The 18,782-nt window shown below is 40.3% G+C and overlaps 1 protein-coding gene across 35 annotated transcripts in view; it reads right to left on the reverse strand.

The window, feature by feature from the left end:
• Positions 1-18,782, reverse strand: part of EPB41L3 (erythrocyte membrane protein band 4.1 like 3) — a 226,292-nt gene that overhangs the window by 19,467 nt on the left and 188,043 nt on the right. For 21 of the 35 annotated variants that reach the window (XM_038543765.1, XM_038543764.1, XM_038543762.1 and 18 more), the window contains exons 9-13: positions 15,104-15,256; positions 10,838-10,935; positions 9,799-9,974; positions 6,493-6,713; positions 2,202-2,765 (exon numbers count right to left, since the gene is read on the reverse strand). In XM_038543765.1, coding sequence (XP_038399693.1) covers positions 2,202-2,765; positions 6,493-6,713; positions 9,799-9,974; positions 10,838-10,935; positions 15,104-15,256 — 1,212 coding nt within the window. The remainder of the gene's footprint in view (positions 1-2,201; positions 2,766-6,492; positions 6,714-9,798; positions 9,975-10,837; positions 10,936-15,103; positions 15,257-18,782) is intronic. The other 14 variants (XM_038543766.1, XM_038543767.1, XM_038543768.1 and 11 more) reach the window with 3 other exon arrangements.

An 18,782-nucleotide genomic window follows, 5' to 3' on the forward strand; every position in this document is an offset into this window, starting at 1 on the left:
GATGGCCACATGTGAAGTCTTGTGTCGGAAGAGCTGTCGTAGGCGCTCCGGGCTGGAGAGCAGGGCTAAGACCCCAGAGGCCCAAGCTGGCTCAGAGGTTTGCAGTAACAGCAAGAGTGATCTGCTGGGAGGCTCCAGTCACGTGTCACTGGCTTGCATCGGGGAACTGCTGTGATTTGTTTTGCTGATGTAATGCAGACATGCCCAAGTTTAACATTAATTTTCATGCATTGATTACAACAAGATGTATACCCTGGATTAGGCACAAGATCTGTGTGGTTTGCTATAGAAAAGTTCCGTTATTTTAGAATTCAGAAAAGCATAGAATGGCAATCTTTTTGCTTTATGTTAGCTGGACAACTCCACTGCTAAAGGGAAAATAGGTGTCCAGGCTGGAAACCAGCTAATATTACAGTCTCTGTCGATAATCTTGTGTTCTTAATGTTGTATGTTCTAGTCCTATGTTATTTGGCAATATTGCCACTGTGAGAAATAGTGATATTGAAGCCTAGGAGTCATTCTCTCAAAATACTTAACGTGTATGAAAATATTTTTACATCAAATACACATATATGTATATATAGCTGGAGCTAAGTCATACGACCCAGGAACCTTGATTTGAAAGGGCTCTTATGCAATATCAAATGGAAAAGGGCAAACTTTTATTTAAAACATCTAGGAGACCATTCCCATTTTTGTCCTGCTACTGAGAAATAGTCATAATTTCACTAAATATAGATACTTACACACCCTCACAATTCTATATACTCACAGGTGCAGCTCAAATTATGAGTTCTGGCTGAGCTGAAAATTGAATAGACTTTTTCTTTTTCTTTCTTTCTTTTTTTTTTTTTTTTTTTTTTTGCATTGCTTTGACTTTGTGACTTTTTTTTTCTTCTAAATGTTGGGATTACTGGGCCTGTCTCCTGCCACAAAACATCTTGCTTTGTGAGAACAGAAGAGCTGGAAGGGCCTGGGGAGGGTGTGGGCAGGAGAGGGGGCGACAGCCAGGCCCTCTGTTGGCAGCTTCTGTTCTCTTCCCCTGCACTCTGAAGGGAACTGCCAGGCTGTTCACAGAGCTGTGGAGTGATGGGAGGGCAGGGCCGTTAGGAGGAAAAGCTACTGGCTACTATGTCAACTCACTCACTAGCTCAGATGAGGGACAGGAGACGGACAGGTAGCAAGCATGTCTTTCTCAGACACAAGCTGAAGGCCCATCCCTTCCCTACTGGGCGCATGCCTGGCTGAGAGTCACAGGGGCCTGTCTGGCTTCCTTGACCTTCCCAGATTGTCCATGTGTGCATGCGTGCGTGCATGCATGCATGCGTGTGTGTGTGTGTGTGTGTGTGTTTTCTGTCTCAGGCTGGAGTTGAAAGAATCACTGCCATCCAGTATATGTGTTGGCACAGTTAGGACTGATGGACTTCCAGCCTACTTTTACAGCATGCAGACATCTTCAAGGAGTCTTTTCTCAATCGTGTGGGAAAACTGCAGCTACTTCTGGTCTTCTTTGTGGCCCTTCTGACAACTAAGGTCACACAGGCCTTTTAAACTACTCGAGCATGTTTTCTGACCCAACACACCGTTGGGATCTGGTTCACCTTTGTGAGTAACAGAGACAGTCTGGCCATGACAACAGTGGGGACATTTTGGAATTTCTGGGGAGGACAGGTGTTTATAGCTGGGGGAAGCTACCCAAATGATGATAACACACTTCCTACAGATGTTCATTTCCACCTCGCCTTGAGGATCATTTACCTACTGGTATCACCACCATGTACCATTATGCCAGGATGCCTTTGGGGAACACCCCATAAATCTGGGTCAAACTTTTTTCTCGGTCTTATGTGTCCCTTCCTTTATGAAACAATAACTGACCAGAACCATTTAACCTAACCCCAATTTTAACATAGCTAATGGGTTATTTAAAACTGACTTCTGAGTCATTCATTCATCACTTGTAGAATCTGTGGGTAGCAGAAGGATTCTGGGCTGGGTGCAGACTGCTCCATCCACATGGTGTTGTGCCTAACCCTGGGGCCGGGTTGTACTCCCCGACACACAAAAACCTCTCACATGTCGGCACAGACAATAAATGAGGCTCTGAAAGTAGGACCACTATTGCAGTAGGCACCTAACAACTGTTTCGGACCGAAGCCCCGACCACGACAGGGAAGTGTGTTCTATGCCGAGGTACACACCTCTTCCTCTGAACTGTCACTCGGGTCATTGTCTAGTGAGGCACTCAAGGAGGCCGCCTTGGGCTCCAGGTAGCAGAGGCACATAGCCAGAGGGAAGGAGAGAGTGAGGGCATATGGCACTGAGAAGGAGGCGGAGAGCAGAAAGAAAAAGATGAAGAGGAAACAGGGCACAAGGGAGGGTGAGCGAATCGGGAGATAATGCTGCAGGCTCTGGGGGAGGAGGTTGGTTTCCGACAGGTTGGGGAAAGAGAGGTACCCATCATCATCTAGAAGAGAAGGGAAGGACTCCGGGAGCTGCAAGGAGAAGGAAAACAGGGTGGTCCCTTTGCCAGGCTGTGGCTTGTAGCTAAAAGCCACATCTTGGTCCCCTAGGGATGGCTTCCCTTTGTGGTCAGAGTCCAAGGTGGGCTCTCCATGCACACGCACGGTGCCTTTGGCTGGTTCCAAACCCAGGGGGTGACAGTCATTCTCCTTACACCTCCTACGGAGCTCTGGGGAGGATGCAGGGGGACGATGGGCTGATGGAGGGGACGGGGGACATGAGTCAGTGCCAAGCCCAGGTGACTGATGTGAAAGAGACAGAGAGAGAAAGCAGCAAACAGAGGTGCAAAAGGACAAAAAGAAAACTGCAATTAGTTAATTTTCTTATGGGTATCAATATAAAATTGTAAAACAAGAATTTTTTTAGCACTAGGGCTGTTCACGTACTTAAATTATTTAAGCTGCATGCCAACACTGCCATGAATGGCTACCGTTTTCCCATTAGACTGTCAAATACAGGGTGGGCTTATTTATTTATTTGTTTGTTTGTTTATTTTTAAAGTCAGAATAGAAGAATATTGGTGGGCAATCTCAAAGTCTACATGTTTCACACCATCCAAAAAAATTTGTTTAGACCAAACAACTCTAGAAAGTTTTAGGGTTCCGAGAGCAAGCATAACTCTCCGACAACTTCAAATCAAGACTTTCAATAACGTCTCTTGATCTCCAGCTAACAGATCTGTTACTAGAGTTCGGTTGGATTAAAAAACAAAAATGAATCCAAATTTTGATTATTAAAAAACATGTGTTTAGCATTATCTTTCCTCACTTAGTCAATTATATTCAAAACAGGTGGGTTTCCAAATCAAGAAGTTTCTGGCCTCACTCCTATCTGAGATGCAGCGCCACTCAGGGAAGTCAGCAATTAGTATTTTAGGAACTCATGCTCCCCAAAGAATTGAGGTTCCTTTGAAAACTTCTACTTTGGCTCCTTTCTCCATGATGTAAACAGACTTAAACTCAAATAAGGGTTTCAACAAGCTCACTAGCAAAAAGAATGTGCTTTCTTGTGATATGGCCCGTAAGCATTTACTTTGCATTAGTTGTGATCCATAAATAACAGAAAGGTACAATTTCCCTGCCTTCTGGTTTTTTTTTTTTTTTTTTTTTTTTTTTTCCTTCTGGTTTTTTTTTTAAAGTCGTTGCTATATTTAACTCCCCTGGTTTGAATCCTTAGCAGAATGACAAAGGCAGGCACCCCCACAAAGGTGCTCCTGGTGAGTTCAGGCTTCTGTGAGGAAGGGGAAGCTCTGTACATTCTCTCTGGCCTTGGCAGCTGTGACCACAGCCAGTTTCCTCTGCAGTTGGTGGAGGGCTGCTGGGCAGGAGGGGAAAGAGGGAAGCAAGCAAGCTCCAAACAGGACCTGGCATGACTTAGGAGCTGTGGCAGCCCCAGGAATTCAATTCAAGGTCACACAGAGCCTGCAGATAGACTTCCATTGCTCTCCGTGATACTCTGGGTGTGTGTGCGTGTGCACACACACACGCATACATGTGTGGTTAGCCTAGAGACCTGGTAGTGTAGAAATTACCCATCCTGCTATGTAAATCTCAATCCTGACCTGGTAAATATAAAGACAGAAGGTAAGAACATGCATAGATGAAACTGCATCATGGATATTCTAGAATTTAGAAAACTCTTTTCCGGTCTTAGGCAAGGATGTCTTTTCTCAATACTGGCATTTGACATTAAGCACTGGGTTTTAAACACGACCCTGCACAAATCCCATTCAACTTAGAATAATATAAAAGCTACAAGCTGACTTCTGCATGCAGCTGCCCAGTCACCTGGGGTGATCATTAGCCTGGGAAACATGCCTCCTCTCAAAGGAATCTAGGGGACCAGTCTTTTAAGAACTATTTTCAGTAATACACTTTCATTTGGGTTAAAAAATGAGTACCCTCTTTGTTACTTTTTGAAGATGGAGAAGAATAAAATGAAGGTTTAATTTTTCATGCTGCTTATTCAAGTGGTTTTTAAAAGACAGCTTTGCACTGTGGAAAATGAAGACAACCATCTCCCTACCTAAGCACTAGGCCTGGGCCACAGCCTTGCTGAAGGCATTTGGGTCAAAGTACTGGCTTCTCAGAGATTCAGACAATGAAAATCATAGTTTTTAGTCTTTTTGTTTTCCCATGCCATTAAGTGGAAAAAATGATGATGGTCTAGTGCTTTATTTTATTAAGATTTTAAAAAATTTATTCATGAGAGACACAGAGAGAGAGAGGCAGAGACACAGGCAGAGGGAGAAGCAGGCTCCACACAGGGAACCCGATGCAGGACTCGATCTCGGGACTCCGGGATCATGCCCTGAGCCAAAGGCAGACGCTCAACCGCTGAGCCACCCAGGCATCCCTAGTGCTATATTTTATATACATGGTGAAATTTTCAAATTAAATAAAGAGAGACTGCAAGGGTCTGTTTTTCAAGCAAAAAGTCATTTCCTTTCATGTGTTGCTTTAATCACAGTCACAATCCATGAGAATTCTCGGATGGAATGGATGATTTCAGGAAGTCAGGGAAATCATTTGCTTTTCAGGCATACTACCTTTTTCTTATGTCCTACTCAAAAGCTGCTTTGATTTAATTGTAAAAACAAAATTCAGAACAAAGCACGTTTTAACAGCAAAAATGATCCAATATAGTTGCTGTCATTTCCTATCTTGTTCTTTATTTTTGTGTTTGGCAAAGAAATGATCTTATCCTAACAAAATGACAGATAGGGTTTTAGGTGGAATATTCTCACATACCTACAATATGTCGTGGGTCTATCCTTCACTGTGTAACTCTTATCAAAAGAAGCAATTTTGTTTTGAGCCCCAGGTGAGTCCCTGCTGCATAAATCTATATTTGAAGAGCACATGTTCAAGAGAACACTTTTGGGTCAAACCTGGGCAAGTTTTAGCATAACTTACGAGTTATACAACATTTTTATCCTGCTAGTTCTTTTTACCTGTACATTCCAGGAGCTACTCTGTTTTCCCATTATCATCACATATAAAACTCCCAATATAGTTTTTTGTTTGTTTTGTTTTCTGTTTTACTTTTAGGGAGCTGCTCTGCTACCTATAAAACCCTGAACCAGAAGTAGGCTGTCTATGTGTTTTCTGACTTCCATTTTTCTGCAAAGTTGCTTTAGGGTGCCAGATTACCAAAAAAATAAACATACTGCAAAAAAAAAAAATGTTGGGGTGAAATGAAGTTTAAAAATTTAATGAATCAAACACCTTGGAGAAATTGCTGCCAAATTCACTTTCCATCTTCCTTTGCAATGGTCTGCTTTAATCTCTGTTTTCAAAACATGTCTGCTTGCTACTTTGATGATTAGATTATAATCTTAAAACTCAGAGAGCAAACAGTGTATAAATACACAGGCCATGGTCACTCAGTTACTTGCAGTCAGCAGAATGGCAACGTGATTACTGTATATCTAGAACAATATACAGTACTTGCATAGGAGAATGGGGCCAGAAACAAAGAAAATAGTTTTAGTGATAGTTCTGAAATGTGAGCCCAAACAGAAAAGTGTCATATAGCACTAAATGTATTTTTAAGATATATAGACAGGACAGCTGTTGAAAGTCTTACATAGCACATCAGTTAAAATAAAAATTTTCAAGAAGGAATCCTTCAGAAGAAAAATGTCGACAGAGGAAATCAGAATTTGGAAACTGATAATATGGATGTGACTAACGCTGAAATATGAATTACCCTAAGTCTTTTTTATTTTTATTTATTTTTATTTTTAAAGTAGGCTCTGCACCCAGAGTGGAGCCCAACGCGGGGCCCAAACTCACAACCCTGAGATCAAGACCCAAGCTGAGGTCAAGTTGGCCGCTTAACTGACTGAGCCACCCAGGCGCCCCGAGTTACCCTATGTCTTAGCACATTCCTGGTTTATAGCCTCAAAATTATTAAGTAGTTCTTCAAGGTCTAGGCAAGCCCTAAGAGGGAGCCTGGGAGATGTACCTTTCCCTCGTGCCGTGCTGCCGCGACCGGCGTGGCTTCTTCCGCCTTTTTCCGTCTGTCCTCTTCCTCGTCCCGCTCCTCCTCGGCCTTTTTCTCCGGAGTCACAGTGGTGATCAAGTTGGTCTGAGAGATACCCTTTGTTGTGGCGTACTGGCCAGTACCAACCTCTGCAGCAGACACAGAATCCTTCATGTATATTTCATGGTTTTCATTCACTGACGCTAAAAGCAAATACAATTGAAGAAAAAAAGTCTGAAATAGTTAAGGTAGAAGGTAGACCACCACCACCAATTGTCCCATTATGAAAAAAGGTACCCCTACCCCCGTCTGTCTGCAAAGACAAGGCAGTGCTGCAGGTACCTGCACCCTGGCACTATCAGAGACTCATCTTTCTAGAGCTTCTGCTATCCCAGTGTTTTAAAATGATTTAAAGGCTCATCTCTTAAAGCCACCAGAATAACTCTCAGGCTTTCTGGGGAGGAGGATGCACAAGCAGATGCAGCGGAGGGGTAGTATGCTGGGCTGCTACAAGCCTGGTACCCGACAGAGTAATGGGCTGGGCAGCGGCGCCAGGTGCTGGCGCCAAGTCCCAGAGTTAACAGCGGTATTTGCAGTGGACAACTGCACTCCTACACTTGACTTTGAGCATATCTTTGGAAGTGCCATTCACCAAGGAGCACTGAATTGGGGTTTTCAATTACTGTTATTAATAATGGCTAGAAAGTCCATCACTCCTGCAATGTAAAAAGTCCCATGCGTAATAATGAAAATGAAGCATCTTGATGGGATCATAAAATTTGGGAAGATTGTACAATTTGGGTGGTGACTCTGTTCAGCTGGAGTGCAGAGATGTTTTAATCTCTACTGCACTTTAAACAGACTACCCTGATATGCACAGACTCATTCATCTCTGATATTTTGGGACGATAAGACAAATGTTGCTAATGAAATTCATGCAAGTGCAAAGCATGCAAACATAAAAGATATGAGACACAGCCTTTCATCCCAACTAAAATGTCTTAGTGAAAGATGCTTAATTCAGTTACATTTTTAAAGTCTGATACTCATTATTTTCGGTTTTAGATATATACAACTTATTTAGAACTTATAAATGATACTTTTCAAATACACAGTAGCTAATCACAGGCAAAATATAATCAGCTTCATAGTTTAGGAAGTTTAAAATGTAAATGTAAGAAAATATTCTGAAATCCTTTTATAAGAGCTAAACTGTTTCACTAAAATATCTTCACTAAGATATTTTATGTTTCCTTGTTTTGATGAAAAAGCTCATATGAGATGCCATTTCCCAATGGGCTAGTTAGGGTGTTCTACATAAGATGCAACCTTGCAAAAAGCATTTTGTGTTCCAACATGCAGCCATGGCACCCAGCTCAACAGCACAGAAAACATACTAGAATTGGCAGGACCCCAAAGAGTGAGAGACAACACATACTAACATCACTTTTGGGCAGGGAGGAAGAGACAGTATGGTATTAGTACATTTATTTCACAATTGTCTTCTGTCTTGTCAATAATTATTATCACATAAAAGGCCATAAGGAAAACAACAGTTACAACACATGTGTTCCCTTGGGTACACATCACTGAACAAAGTGGATGATGCTCAGGGAAAATAGGGGTGATTCCAAAAAAGTTCCTCCAACACGGACTTATAGAATACATAGTTTACAGAGATTATCTCAAGGAGAAAGAAGAATAAATGGAACAAAGTAGTAAGAAAAGCTTCAACATTAAAGTGAATAGTTCAGTATCTTAATTTAACCCCAAACGGTCCTAATAAACATTTTATTCCAAAAGTTCGGCTCCAAGTTAGGTATTCCTGAAAGAGGCAACTATTGGAAGATAGAGAATGGTAACTGACTTCCTAGGCCAGCTCACAAAAACACAGAATAATCATGAATAGAATTATCATCACACCTATAACAAGAGGGCTGTCATACCTGTCTCATTCACTCTTTGCAAATGACCTTATTCCCATTTTACAGATAATGATGAAAACCCAGAGCTGGGAAGTTTAAATCATTCTCCAGTCGCTACACAGATGCACCTCAGTCTGGATCTACCTACTAGCGGAGGGTTTTTTCACTTCACGAGTAATGTACGTGATTCAGCACTTAGGATACAATTCTGACTTTTCCTACAAACTGTTTAGCAAGTATTCCATTAGAGAAATACAACCTTCTAAATCAGGGGATTCAGGGAGTTACACCATCCTACCAGCCATGCTGGGGTCTGGTGAAAGGGAAGAGAGACCTGGGACTATGGTAAGTGGTGGCACAATAGGTAAGGATGAAGGTGATCCCACATTTTTGTAAGTTTGCGTTTTTAATTTTTTAAAATTATTTTTATGTTTTTGCTTATTATTACAATTGCACACACATGCTAGAAACTTCTCTTTTTATACACGTAGGATAGATCTTCTATAACACAACTAATCTCCAGGTGCTTTGAATTAGAAAACGGAGACTTGGCCATGGCTCACTTTCTAAGTATTACTACAGCTGCCATGTGTTGTAGTGGGAAGCACATCTGTGTGTTACTATAGACAGCAACACGAAACTGTCACATAAGACAAAAAACCCACAAGAAATTATTATGTCATTCCTCAGAAATGTTATTTCAGTGATTCCCTCCTTGTTTAACTTACACATTTGTCTTAACAGTGGAGAACATTTACATGACAGTGCTTTCCCAGTCCATCTGGTGTAGTCATTAATATTAACCAGGAGGATTTAACTTGGAGCCCTCAGGTCTATAATTTGAATATCATCCTTTCTATCAGCTATCATGCACTGACTGACCAACAGTCACATTTTATCTGTAAACATTTTGTAGAAACAGATAAATTTAACTTACAGTCCTCCTTCTGAAACAAATGGACTGAAACAATACGGTAATCACTTCAGATCTGCCAGCAAGTGAACCAAATTACTTACAGAGTATGTGATAAGTGTATTTAGAATGAGAGCATCTTTCCCCCAAATCGGGGTGCTGGCTTCTGAAAGCTATGCTCTTCATTCCCAAAGCGCTATTCTTTTATGGAATTTTTTATGAATCTACCAATAACAGACATTAGACTTACAAAGGCACTGTTTTTTTGTTTTTGTTTTTTTTTTGAGGGAAGGGGTTAGAAACTTGTCACTCAGCCGCAGACCAACGAGTGCTTTTTGTTTCATACTATTCAAGAAGACCTATGTTTATGGAAAGTTTGTGATGGTTTCACACTATTTCTGGGGAGCCATTCATGATTATCATTACTAAGGGTTAGTGAATAATGCCTACCTCCATCCAAGCTGCGAGACATGGTATAGCGTTTGCTGGACGAGCGTTCGAAGTAGGGGGCGGGACGATCTATCAATGCACTGGCTCTTCTTGTTTGGGCTTGTGTCCTGCCACTATATCGAAACTTGGAGCCCAAGGTAAGGAATTTCTTTGGAGGTGCTTCTGGTAACAACAGTCTAAAGATATTAAGGAAAAAATATCAGAAAGACTATTAAGTCAAATACTAAGAATGCTATCTTAGCTTTTTTAGCCAAAGGTAAAATGCTTTGTGTGCTAAAGGTTTAACACATCATATGCCAAAGGAATGTGACTTTACAATTCCCATGGTACAAACTCCCAGAGTGTTGTAGAGAGGCTATAATATAAATACAATGCAGGTTGGTTTGGGCTACATGAATTTTTTTTTTTAAAGATTTTATTTATTTATTCATGAGAGACACAGAGACAGGGAGAGGCAGAAACACAGACAGAGGGAGAAGCAGGCTCCATGCAGGGAGCCTGATGTGGGACTCGATCCTGGGTCTCCAGGATCACATCCTAGGCCGAAGACTGCGCTAAACCGCTGAGCCACCCAGGCTGCCCAGCGACTTGAATTTTAACATCTCACACAACTCAGAAGCCTATGGTTCTAGAAACCCAAAGAGCTTCAATAAGTGTAGGTGAAGAAGAACAGTGATAATTTGTTATTTTACAGACAAAAATCTGACAGTCTGAGTACTGTATATAAGCAAAGGAGGCCAGAGGACTTAGAAATGATTGAAATAGTAAGGTATGGACTGAATCCTTGAAGTGGACATCCTGTAAAACAATGAAAGGACACTAAAGATAATAAAGGAGAGATAGGTCAGATAAGTCTAAAACAAATTAAGGAAGATCCTTCAGTCAGAAGTTTTTAGGATTTCCTGTCAAGAAATCTTGTGACAGTGAATTTGAAGGCAAAAAAGGATATGCGTCCACATTCTTTTTCCTAACAGACTTTGGCAGTAGAAGTGATCCCAATCATTCTAATTCTTCCTTAAAGAAAATCAGCTTTACGTACCTGAAAAATGTATGATGTTCAACACATACTTTCCATAAACGCTTGGCAGCTCGATGGTTTGGCAGTTTAAAGCCAATGGTGCTTTCAAATTGTTCAAACTAAATTAAAAAAACAAAACAAAACATAATGAAGAGTAAAGTTTGGAATTATAAATAACACGAAAGCAAGTAAATCACAAATCATGCCACCCACAAAATTTTCCTTTCCTTATGAAATCAAGCGCTATATGCAGAAGTCATGCCCTACACATTCATTAAAAAACAACCTTGTACCTATTCTTAAAATGCTGCAGGCATGGATAATCACATTATGCATGTAGTAAAGGTTTTATGGACAAGTATGGATTTCATGAAAACTAAATGCAAAAAAAGAGGATATCTGGATCCCTTCCAGAGACCAATTTGTCCCGATCTCATTTCTAAGCCTTATTTTCATGTCATCTCCGTGACATCATGACTTCAACTGGAATGTAAGGGCATGAGTAAAATGTTTATTGTCTGTATCATTCTCAGGATGATGTTTTCTCCCAGGATCTGGTCAGAAAAATGTGTGTCTCCCCTAGGTATTTGATGACATGGTATCAGATATTGCTGATTTTGTTTTGGCATTCTCATCTGGATTATTATTATTATTTTTTTCATCCGGATTATCATAGTAAACACTAACATCTATTGATATTACATGTATGATCGTAGTTTGGGAGAACACAATTTCATATCTTTCAGCATGGAGAGCTCAGATGATGATCTATTAGCCATTTGCTTTCTCAGGGTGAAACATCTGACTTATTGAGTAATATATTTTATTATTATTGTTGTTGCAAATGTTTGGGATTTTTAAAATTTTCTGAAGACAGTATGCATCAGGCCACCAGAGGGCAATCATTTTAAACAGTAAAAGTTTTCTAAAAGAGCATTAAAATAACCAGACTACTGATACCGTCAATAGAAAAAAAGTGATTTATGTAGCAAAGAACCCAGGGGAGGAGCTCTGTGTATGGCATATGAGATAGTGATACTTACTTCTACTTCTTATTGAGTGGGACTAAGCTGGGTGGCAGTGGAGGGAGAATGGGAAATACATCACAAGCTATTCCAACTATGACTGTCTTTCCCAATTTTGTACTTACTCTGGATGTTCACATGTAGTGGTACTCATAACAATTGCTATTGGCCAAGAGCCTCAGTCAATCGACGAACCCGAGTATTTTGGATCCTGACTAACCCGTGCTCCATTTATTCATCCTGCATCTAATATGTACCACATGCGACACTAAGGCCAGTTTTTTTTTTTTTAAAGATTTATTTATTCATGAGAGACAGAGAGAGGCAGAGACACAGAAGCAGGCTCCCTGCAGGGAGCCTGATGCGGGACTCAAGTCCCAGGGATCACGACCTGAGCCAAAGGCAGATGCTCAACTACTGAGCCACCCAGGTGTCCCCAGGCCAGGGGTTTTAAAAAACAATTAGCCTCCCCTCTGCTGTGAAAAGCTGGGAAGATTTTTCTTGCTGCAATCCTCCCTAGACCGAAGATGAGAGAGGCTCCTGCACTTTTTGAATATTTCTCTCTCTCTCCATGCTTTGTACCAACGTCAACCTCTTCAGAGCCTTCTGTGCCACCAATAATTTTTTCTCATTTGTTCTTCTCAAGTCTATATATATATAACTATATAACTATATATATAGTTATAGTTATATATATGATTGCAGAAAAGGAGGGGGGATTCCAACTGTCCTTGAACCTGCTTCTGCCTGCACCACAACCCCATCTTGCTCCTAGACAAATCAAACGAAGGAGCAGCCTTGGCCCCTTCACTCCCACCTCACTGCACCCCTGCAGGTGCTCCTACCACCTGCTGGAACTCTCCACTGTTACCTGGAATCTGTCAAGTACGACGCACTTGTCTCAGTCCTTGCCCACATGGGCTCTGTGGCATCTGGCCCTGATGCTTAGCCATGTGCTCAGAATCTCGTCCCCTTGTCATTTGTGGCTGTTCTTACCCCTTTTCTTTCTCTGGCTGCTTTTGTTCATCCTCCTCAAGAAGTGATATTACCCAGAAATTCTGCTTTAGGGTCTCTCTTCTTCTCTAACTTGCCTTATTTTTCGGGTAATTTATTTCATGCCCACAGCACTGGATTCTACAGATACAGCTGAGGACTCCTTCAGACTTCTATTTCCTTCTATGCAAGAATCACTCCCTGCAAATATGTCTCAAAGAAATTTAATCTTTTTTTTTTTTAATTTTCCCAGTTTTCTCCCGTTGTCTAATAATGCCATGTCCAGCAGCTTCACTTGTGCCAACGGAAGACCTCTGATTCTCCTGGACTCCGTTCTGTGTCCAACACTTACAGGAGGCTCAGTTTCTGGAACCTTGCTCACATTTGCTACTTCTGTTCTATCCCCACGGCCTCTGCCCTAGTTTAGGTATCACCACATCTCCTTGCTGAGCTGCTGAGTTTCATTCCAAATTATTCGTCTAGTCTATCACATCCTCTTTAAAACCTCCCATGTCTCACTGTTGTTTCCTGATGCATTTCTCCAACTTTCTGATCTGGGACCTCACTACAGCATGCTGGCCCCATGTCTGTGGAATATTATCATACGTGCAATAAGTAGATCTTCACAACATAATTCAAAGTCCATGACACTATTTCTTTGCTCAACAGAAAGTTCCTTAGGGACAGGAACCAGGTCATATTTATCTAATGGTGCCTGACAATAAATAAATGCTCACTTGTAAATGATGAATCGAATCTATATTGGTTGTAAGTTTGATATGCAATTTTAAGGAAATAAAAAAATTGGGTTCAGGTATTTACATGAAAAGCTTACAGATTATTTCAGCCTTCATGGACAAGCTGGGCTTTATATTTACTTTAAACATGATTCCTTGTCTTATAGTCTGCTTTTTTTTAAGCTTTTAAGAAATTGAGGTGTAAGAGACATAGAGCATTAGTTTCAAGTGTATGACATGATTTAATGTTTATATACATTTGAAATGATCACAATAAGTCTAAGTTACATTCATCACCCCACACAGACTTACTTTCTTGTGATGATAACTTTTAAGATCTACTGTCTTAGCAACTTTCAGACATACAATACAGTATTATAACTACAGTCACCATGCTGTACATTACATCCCATATAACCTGGTTTTTAAATTACATTTTATACCAATGGAGAGGCTGATTTTGAAGACAGGAGATAATTCTGTATTGTATCAGAAAATGTTCAGAGACACAGATGAGCTGCAATCTTAGAGCTCTGACTGCCTCCATTAGATTAACCATGTGCATTAGAAACTGGATATATATAAAAAAAAGAAACTGGATATATGTATTCATCATCTGTTACACAGATAATAGGAGATATTTACCACCTATTAGGTGTCAACCACCATGGAGGATATAAGTAAATTTGCATGGTTTTGCCCAGGGAACAAGGATTAGTTAAGAATTTTGAGTTTTCTAATCAGTCTTTCTGATTAAAAGAAAAAGGAAGACATGTACTAGGCTATGAGACATTTCCATAATTTACCCTTGGTGTCTCTTGCTCTAATCTTTCTTGTACTTTGATCACATTATCTCAAAGCTATTCGTGTTACGGTGCCAGCAGATTTGGAGTACAGAAAGGGCATAAGCAAAAAAAAAAAAAAAAAAAAAAAAAAAAAAAAAAAAAAAAAAAAAAAAAGAAAGGGCATAAGCACATAAAACAGGGACAGACAGAAATCTATTTTTCATTCAAAAAAGGTTTGGCACCTCAGAGTTTCTTTGTTTTTGAAACGTAACATTATTCATGTATCTTGATTTTGCGTTAAAATCTGCAAAAATAAGGGCATCTGAATGGCTCGGTGGTTGAGCAGCTACCTTCAGCTCAGATGGTGATCCCAGGGCCCTGGGATCAAAGTGCCGCAGAAAGCCTGCTTTCTCTGGGCTCCCCGCAGAAAGCCTGCTTCTCCCTCTGCCTATGTCTCTGTCTCTCATGAATAAATACATAAAATCTTAAAAAAAAAAAAACCCTGCAAAAATAAAAGCTATTCCATCTATGCATTGGGATAAAATCAGAACCAAACCATTAAAAAGAAGAGAGTATCTTACTTATTGCTGTTTATCAGACAAATCTACAATAAACTCTCTCAGGCATGGAGACATAACTCGCCATGTCCTATGATGTTTAGGATCTGGGACCTGGCAATTTACATTTTTGTTGGCTATCAGGTACCTTCCTTCCCAATGTATGTGCAAAAACTGGAGGGCTACTTACCTCTCCTGGCCGGATCTTAATGTAAAAGTTGTTCCGTTTGTATGAAATTTTGAGAACCTTAGGCCAGGCAAATCTGTTGATTCTCAGACGGTCACGATATATCAACAGACCACTTGCACAAACTCCTAACATAATTTCTACTCCTTCAGAATCCTGGAAAATAGCATCGAGACACAAACGGTCAGTATTTCACTTATTTCCACTCACAGCTGAGTGTGGTATTTAATGCACCACAGCATTCCACGCAGGAACCCATAATGGACTGCTGATGGCTCTAATTTCAATCAGAAAAATACTGCAGTCATTGTTTTTAAATGTTGCCACTAAATAATCAACTTTTAATGAAGGTATTTATCACTATGGAGATTTGTCAGAGTAGAACTGGCTCACCTGGATGTCCTGCGACGTAAATGTGGTGCACAGAGAAGAAGGACCAGATGATGTGCTGATGACAGTGCAAATGATAGATACAGGGCTTAGTTAGGATTGTGCTCTGGGCATGGCTCTTGCCGGTTCACATATGTCATGTTAACTCTCTTAATCTTCACTATGATATTCTGAGACAGCTGCTATGACTATTCCTAGTTTACAGATGAGGAAACTTTAAAAGCATGGAGAGGTTACGTATCTACCCTGGTTGAATATGGAAAGCCTGGTTCCAGAGGCAGAGCTTTCAGGTAATCTGTATACTAACACAGAGGCCCTGTCCTTTCCAATGAGTGGTTTGGAGTATGTTCCATTAAAAAAGAGCCTCGATCTTTTTTATACACCATTTGTGTCAGAGTAAAATTTAAATATACAATAGGTTTTTAAAGTCTGAGTGTACTTGCCCACTGTCTGTAATACACACACTGCCCAGTCATAGTTGCCTTAGACAACTGAGTCACATACATAAATGCAGACACATTTTCTATATGTAGATAGTTTTCTTCTTTAAGTGGGGAGCGTGCTCTGTTTATAACATGCTTGTTTTGCTACTCCTCAGGTCATTTCCTAGGGATGTGTGATGAGAAGTCTCAGAGGTCATTTGAGAGGTCATCCAAAGCCCAGGAGACATGTCACGTAACAGCCTATACCCCCTAAATGCCGTATTTGGGTGAAACTGGAGTAAAATGAACATATGTGGTAACCCTGAGGATAAACAAAGGACAGAAGGCAGGACTGTGTGTGAGTCTCCATCCTCATCCCCTTGTCTTACTGGATGTTGGAAGCAGGGGGCACCTAGGAGGCAAAGCTGAGGTCTTTTGTGACATTAATTGGCAGGACTGTCCCTGGCACTGAGTCACTCTGTGGTAGTGTTTGGAGGTGAGGGGCACTGTAGAAATGGATGAATCCAGACAGGAGATTCTGACTCATTCATATTGTGGGAACTGACTTCCTAAATCTTTTCAGTGCAAGACATAAAACGAACATTTCCAGAATCAAAAATAAATATTTTGGTCCATCTCTGGGAAATCTAAGTCCACAAATACAACTTAACTGGATTAAAATGAAATATTTTACCTTGGAAATGGATCACTCCATTGGATATGAAATTGCTCTATAGAAGTAGAAATACTTGATGGCAGGATATTACAACCTAATTAAATTTGAGGAGAATTCAAAGACCAGAGACTGCCCACCATTTATCAAGAGCTTTAATCTGCAAGAGTAATTGGAAGAGCTATAGCTTGATGCTGACAAGTAGTTGGCACTATTGATCCTTTAGTACCAGCCAATCTGCTCACGGGGCTGTTCAGAGGTGACCCCCTTGCACCTTGAGCAGAAATGCAGACATGAGGGAGGACTATTTGAGTAAAAGCTCCTTGATTCACTTTCTGTTTGATAAATAGTACAGTTTGGGAAAAACAGGCCTTTGACCTACAGAAGAAAAGGACATTTTAAAACCTCTTTCAATATTATCTGTCTTAAGATCATCCATTAGTGTCTTTGAATAATGAGAAGACAGATCCTTCATGGGGAAGATCAGAAAGCCTCCTCTGACCCCTCCTCTTCTCCTGCTTGCTTCCACCACACACATCTCTGTGTCCCCATATTGCCCTGTGATTGCCAGCACACCCCAAGCAAGCGCTGTTGCAATGAACACCCACTCCTCCTCTTCAAGACTAGATGCTGCTTGAGAGCAGTTCTGTTTTATCTTTTAACTGCTTGCTCAGCACAGCATCTGCCTAGCATGCATTAAGCCATACATGCTTATTAAGAAAGAGCAAATGGAGAAAATGTCAGGAATATGTGGGGTTTTAAACTGAATAAATATTTCCACTTCATTAATCTACAGCATCAACAACAAAATACTTTGGGTATTAAGTCTTCTGCCAGAGTCCACAGTCCTGCCGTTAGCTTGATAAATCTTTTATACTGAAAGCTGTAACAGCGGTCTGTCTTGGGGACATGTGTGTTTCCTATCAATAAACACACTTAATGCTCCCTTTAGTGGGGAGCACTGGAGGAAGATCTGGATAGTCTCAGTCTATCATAATTAAAATAAACGAGTGTACTATTCCCTTTAATTTAAAAATCACTGTTCAGACTTCACCTTCCTTCATTTATCACTTGGTCCATGGGATATCCGGTAGGGATTTAAATATACATTTCAGAATCTTACATGAAATAAATGACTCTGATAGTGCCTACTCAGGTTGACATTAAATGACAAACAAGCAGAGACAATCTCCCTAAGGAAAAAAAAAACCATTTAGGATAGGTTTTCTAAAACAAGGGACCTTCCTCTAATAATATGTTATTTATTCTTTATACAGAGCCATGGAGTCCAAGATCACAATTCAGAATTTCTAAATAGGCCCCACAGCTCAAGTTAGGGCCTTTGATACCACCGACAGAAGAGAATCATCTCACAACCGGAAATTCGCTCTAATCTAATTCAGTAAATTTCCTTCTTGAAATGATGGAGTATGGCTGCATGAGAAAATGGGAGTCCACACCGAACATTTGTTATACTTAATATTCAGATGAAATCCTATAATAGGCTGCATTTGCGCTTCCTTAATTCCTTGTTTTTAATTGGCATGATTTCAAATGATATTAGTGAATGAAAAACCAGTGATCTATTTTAATTTAGTAGCTACAGCAATGTTAAGTGATTTTATTTGTACTGATAGGAACACTGATAAATCCTCAGTTGCACTTCCCAAATGTATGCCCTAATCCTTTATTTATTTATTTTTCCTGGATGGTAAGTGAATCATTGTGTGTAATATAACTCAAAAATAGCTTTCAATTTCCTCAAATTTACAGGCTACCTTCATTTCCTTCTTGTTTTTTTATCTGTTAGCCACCCAGGGAAAGACTCTAAGAAAAAAACAATCTTAGTGTGTGCCTTTGTCTTCTTTTTCAAATCCTTATCCTACATTATACAGCATAAAATACAAAACACTTTCTTATCTGAGTGAAAAATAAGTGAAAAAATATGATATCGAACTGGCAAGTAAATAGAGCTACACCTGCTATTGTAATTACACACAAATGTCAAAGAGCTTGGCATTCAGTGTACCAGAGCATCCCTAGGATGCCCCAGCCAAGTCCCTGAGATTTTGCTAGTGTACAGGCCTTCAGGCTTTGGAAGTGCTCATCCTGTGTGATGTACAAAATGATTCACATACCAGTCAAACCTGTATTTGTTTGATGGCCACCATTTTCTTGCCTAACCAAGTGTGGATCA

This window comes from Canis lupus, chromosome 7, assembly GCF_011100685.1.
Source record: "Canis lupus familiaris isolate Mischka breed German Shepherd chromosome 7, alternate assembly UU_Cfam_GSD_1.0, whole genome shotgun sequence".
NCBI lineage: Eukaryota > Metazoa > Chordata > Mammalia > Carnivora > Canidae > Canis > Canis lupus.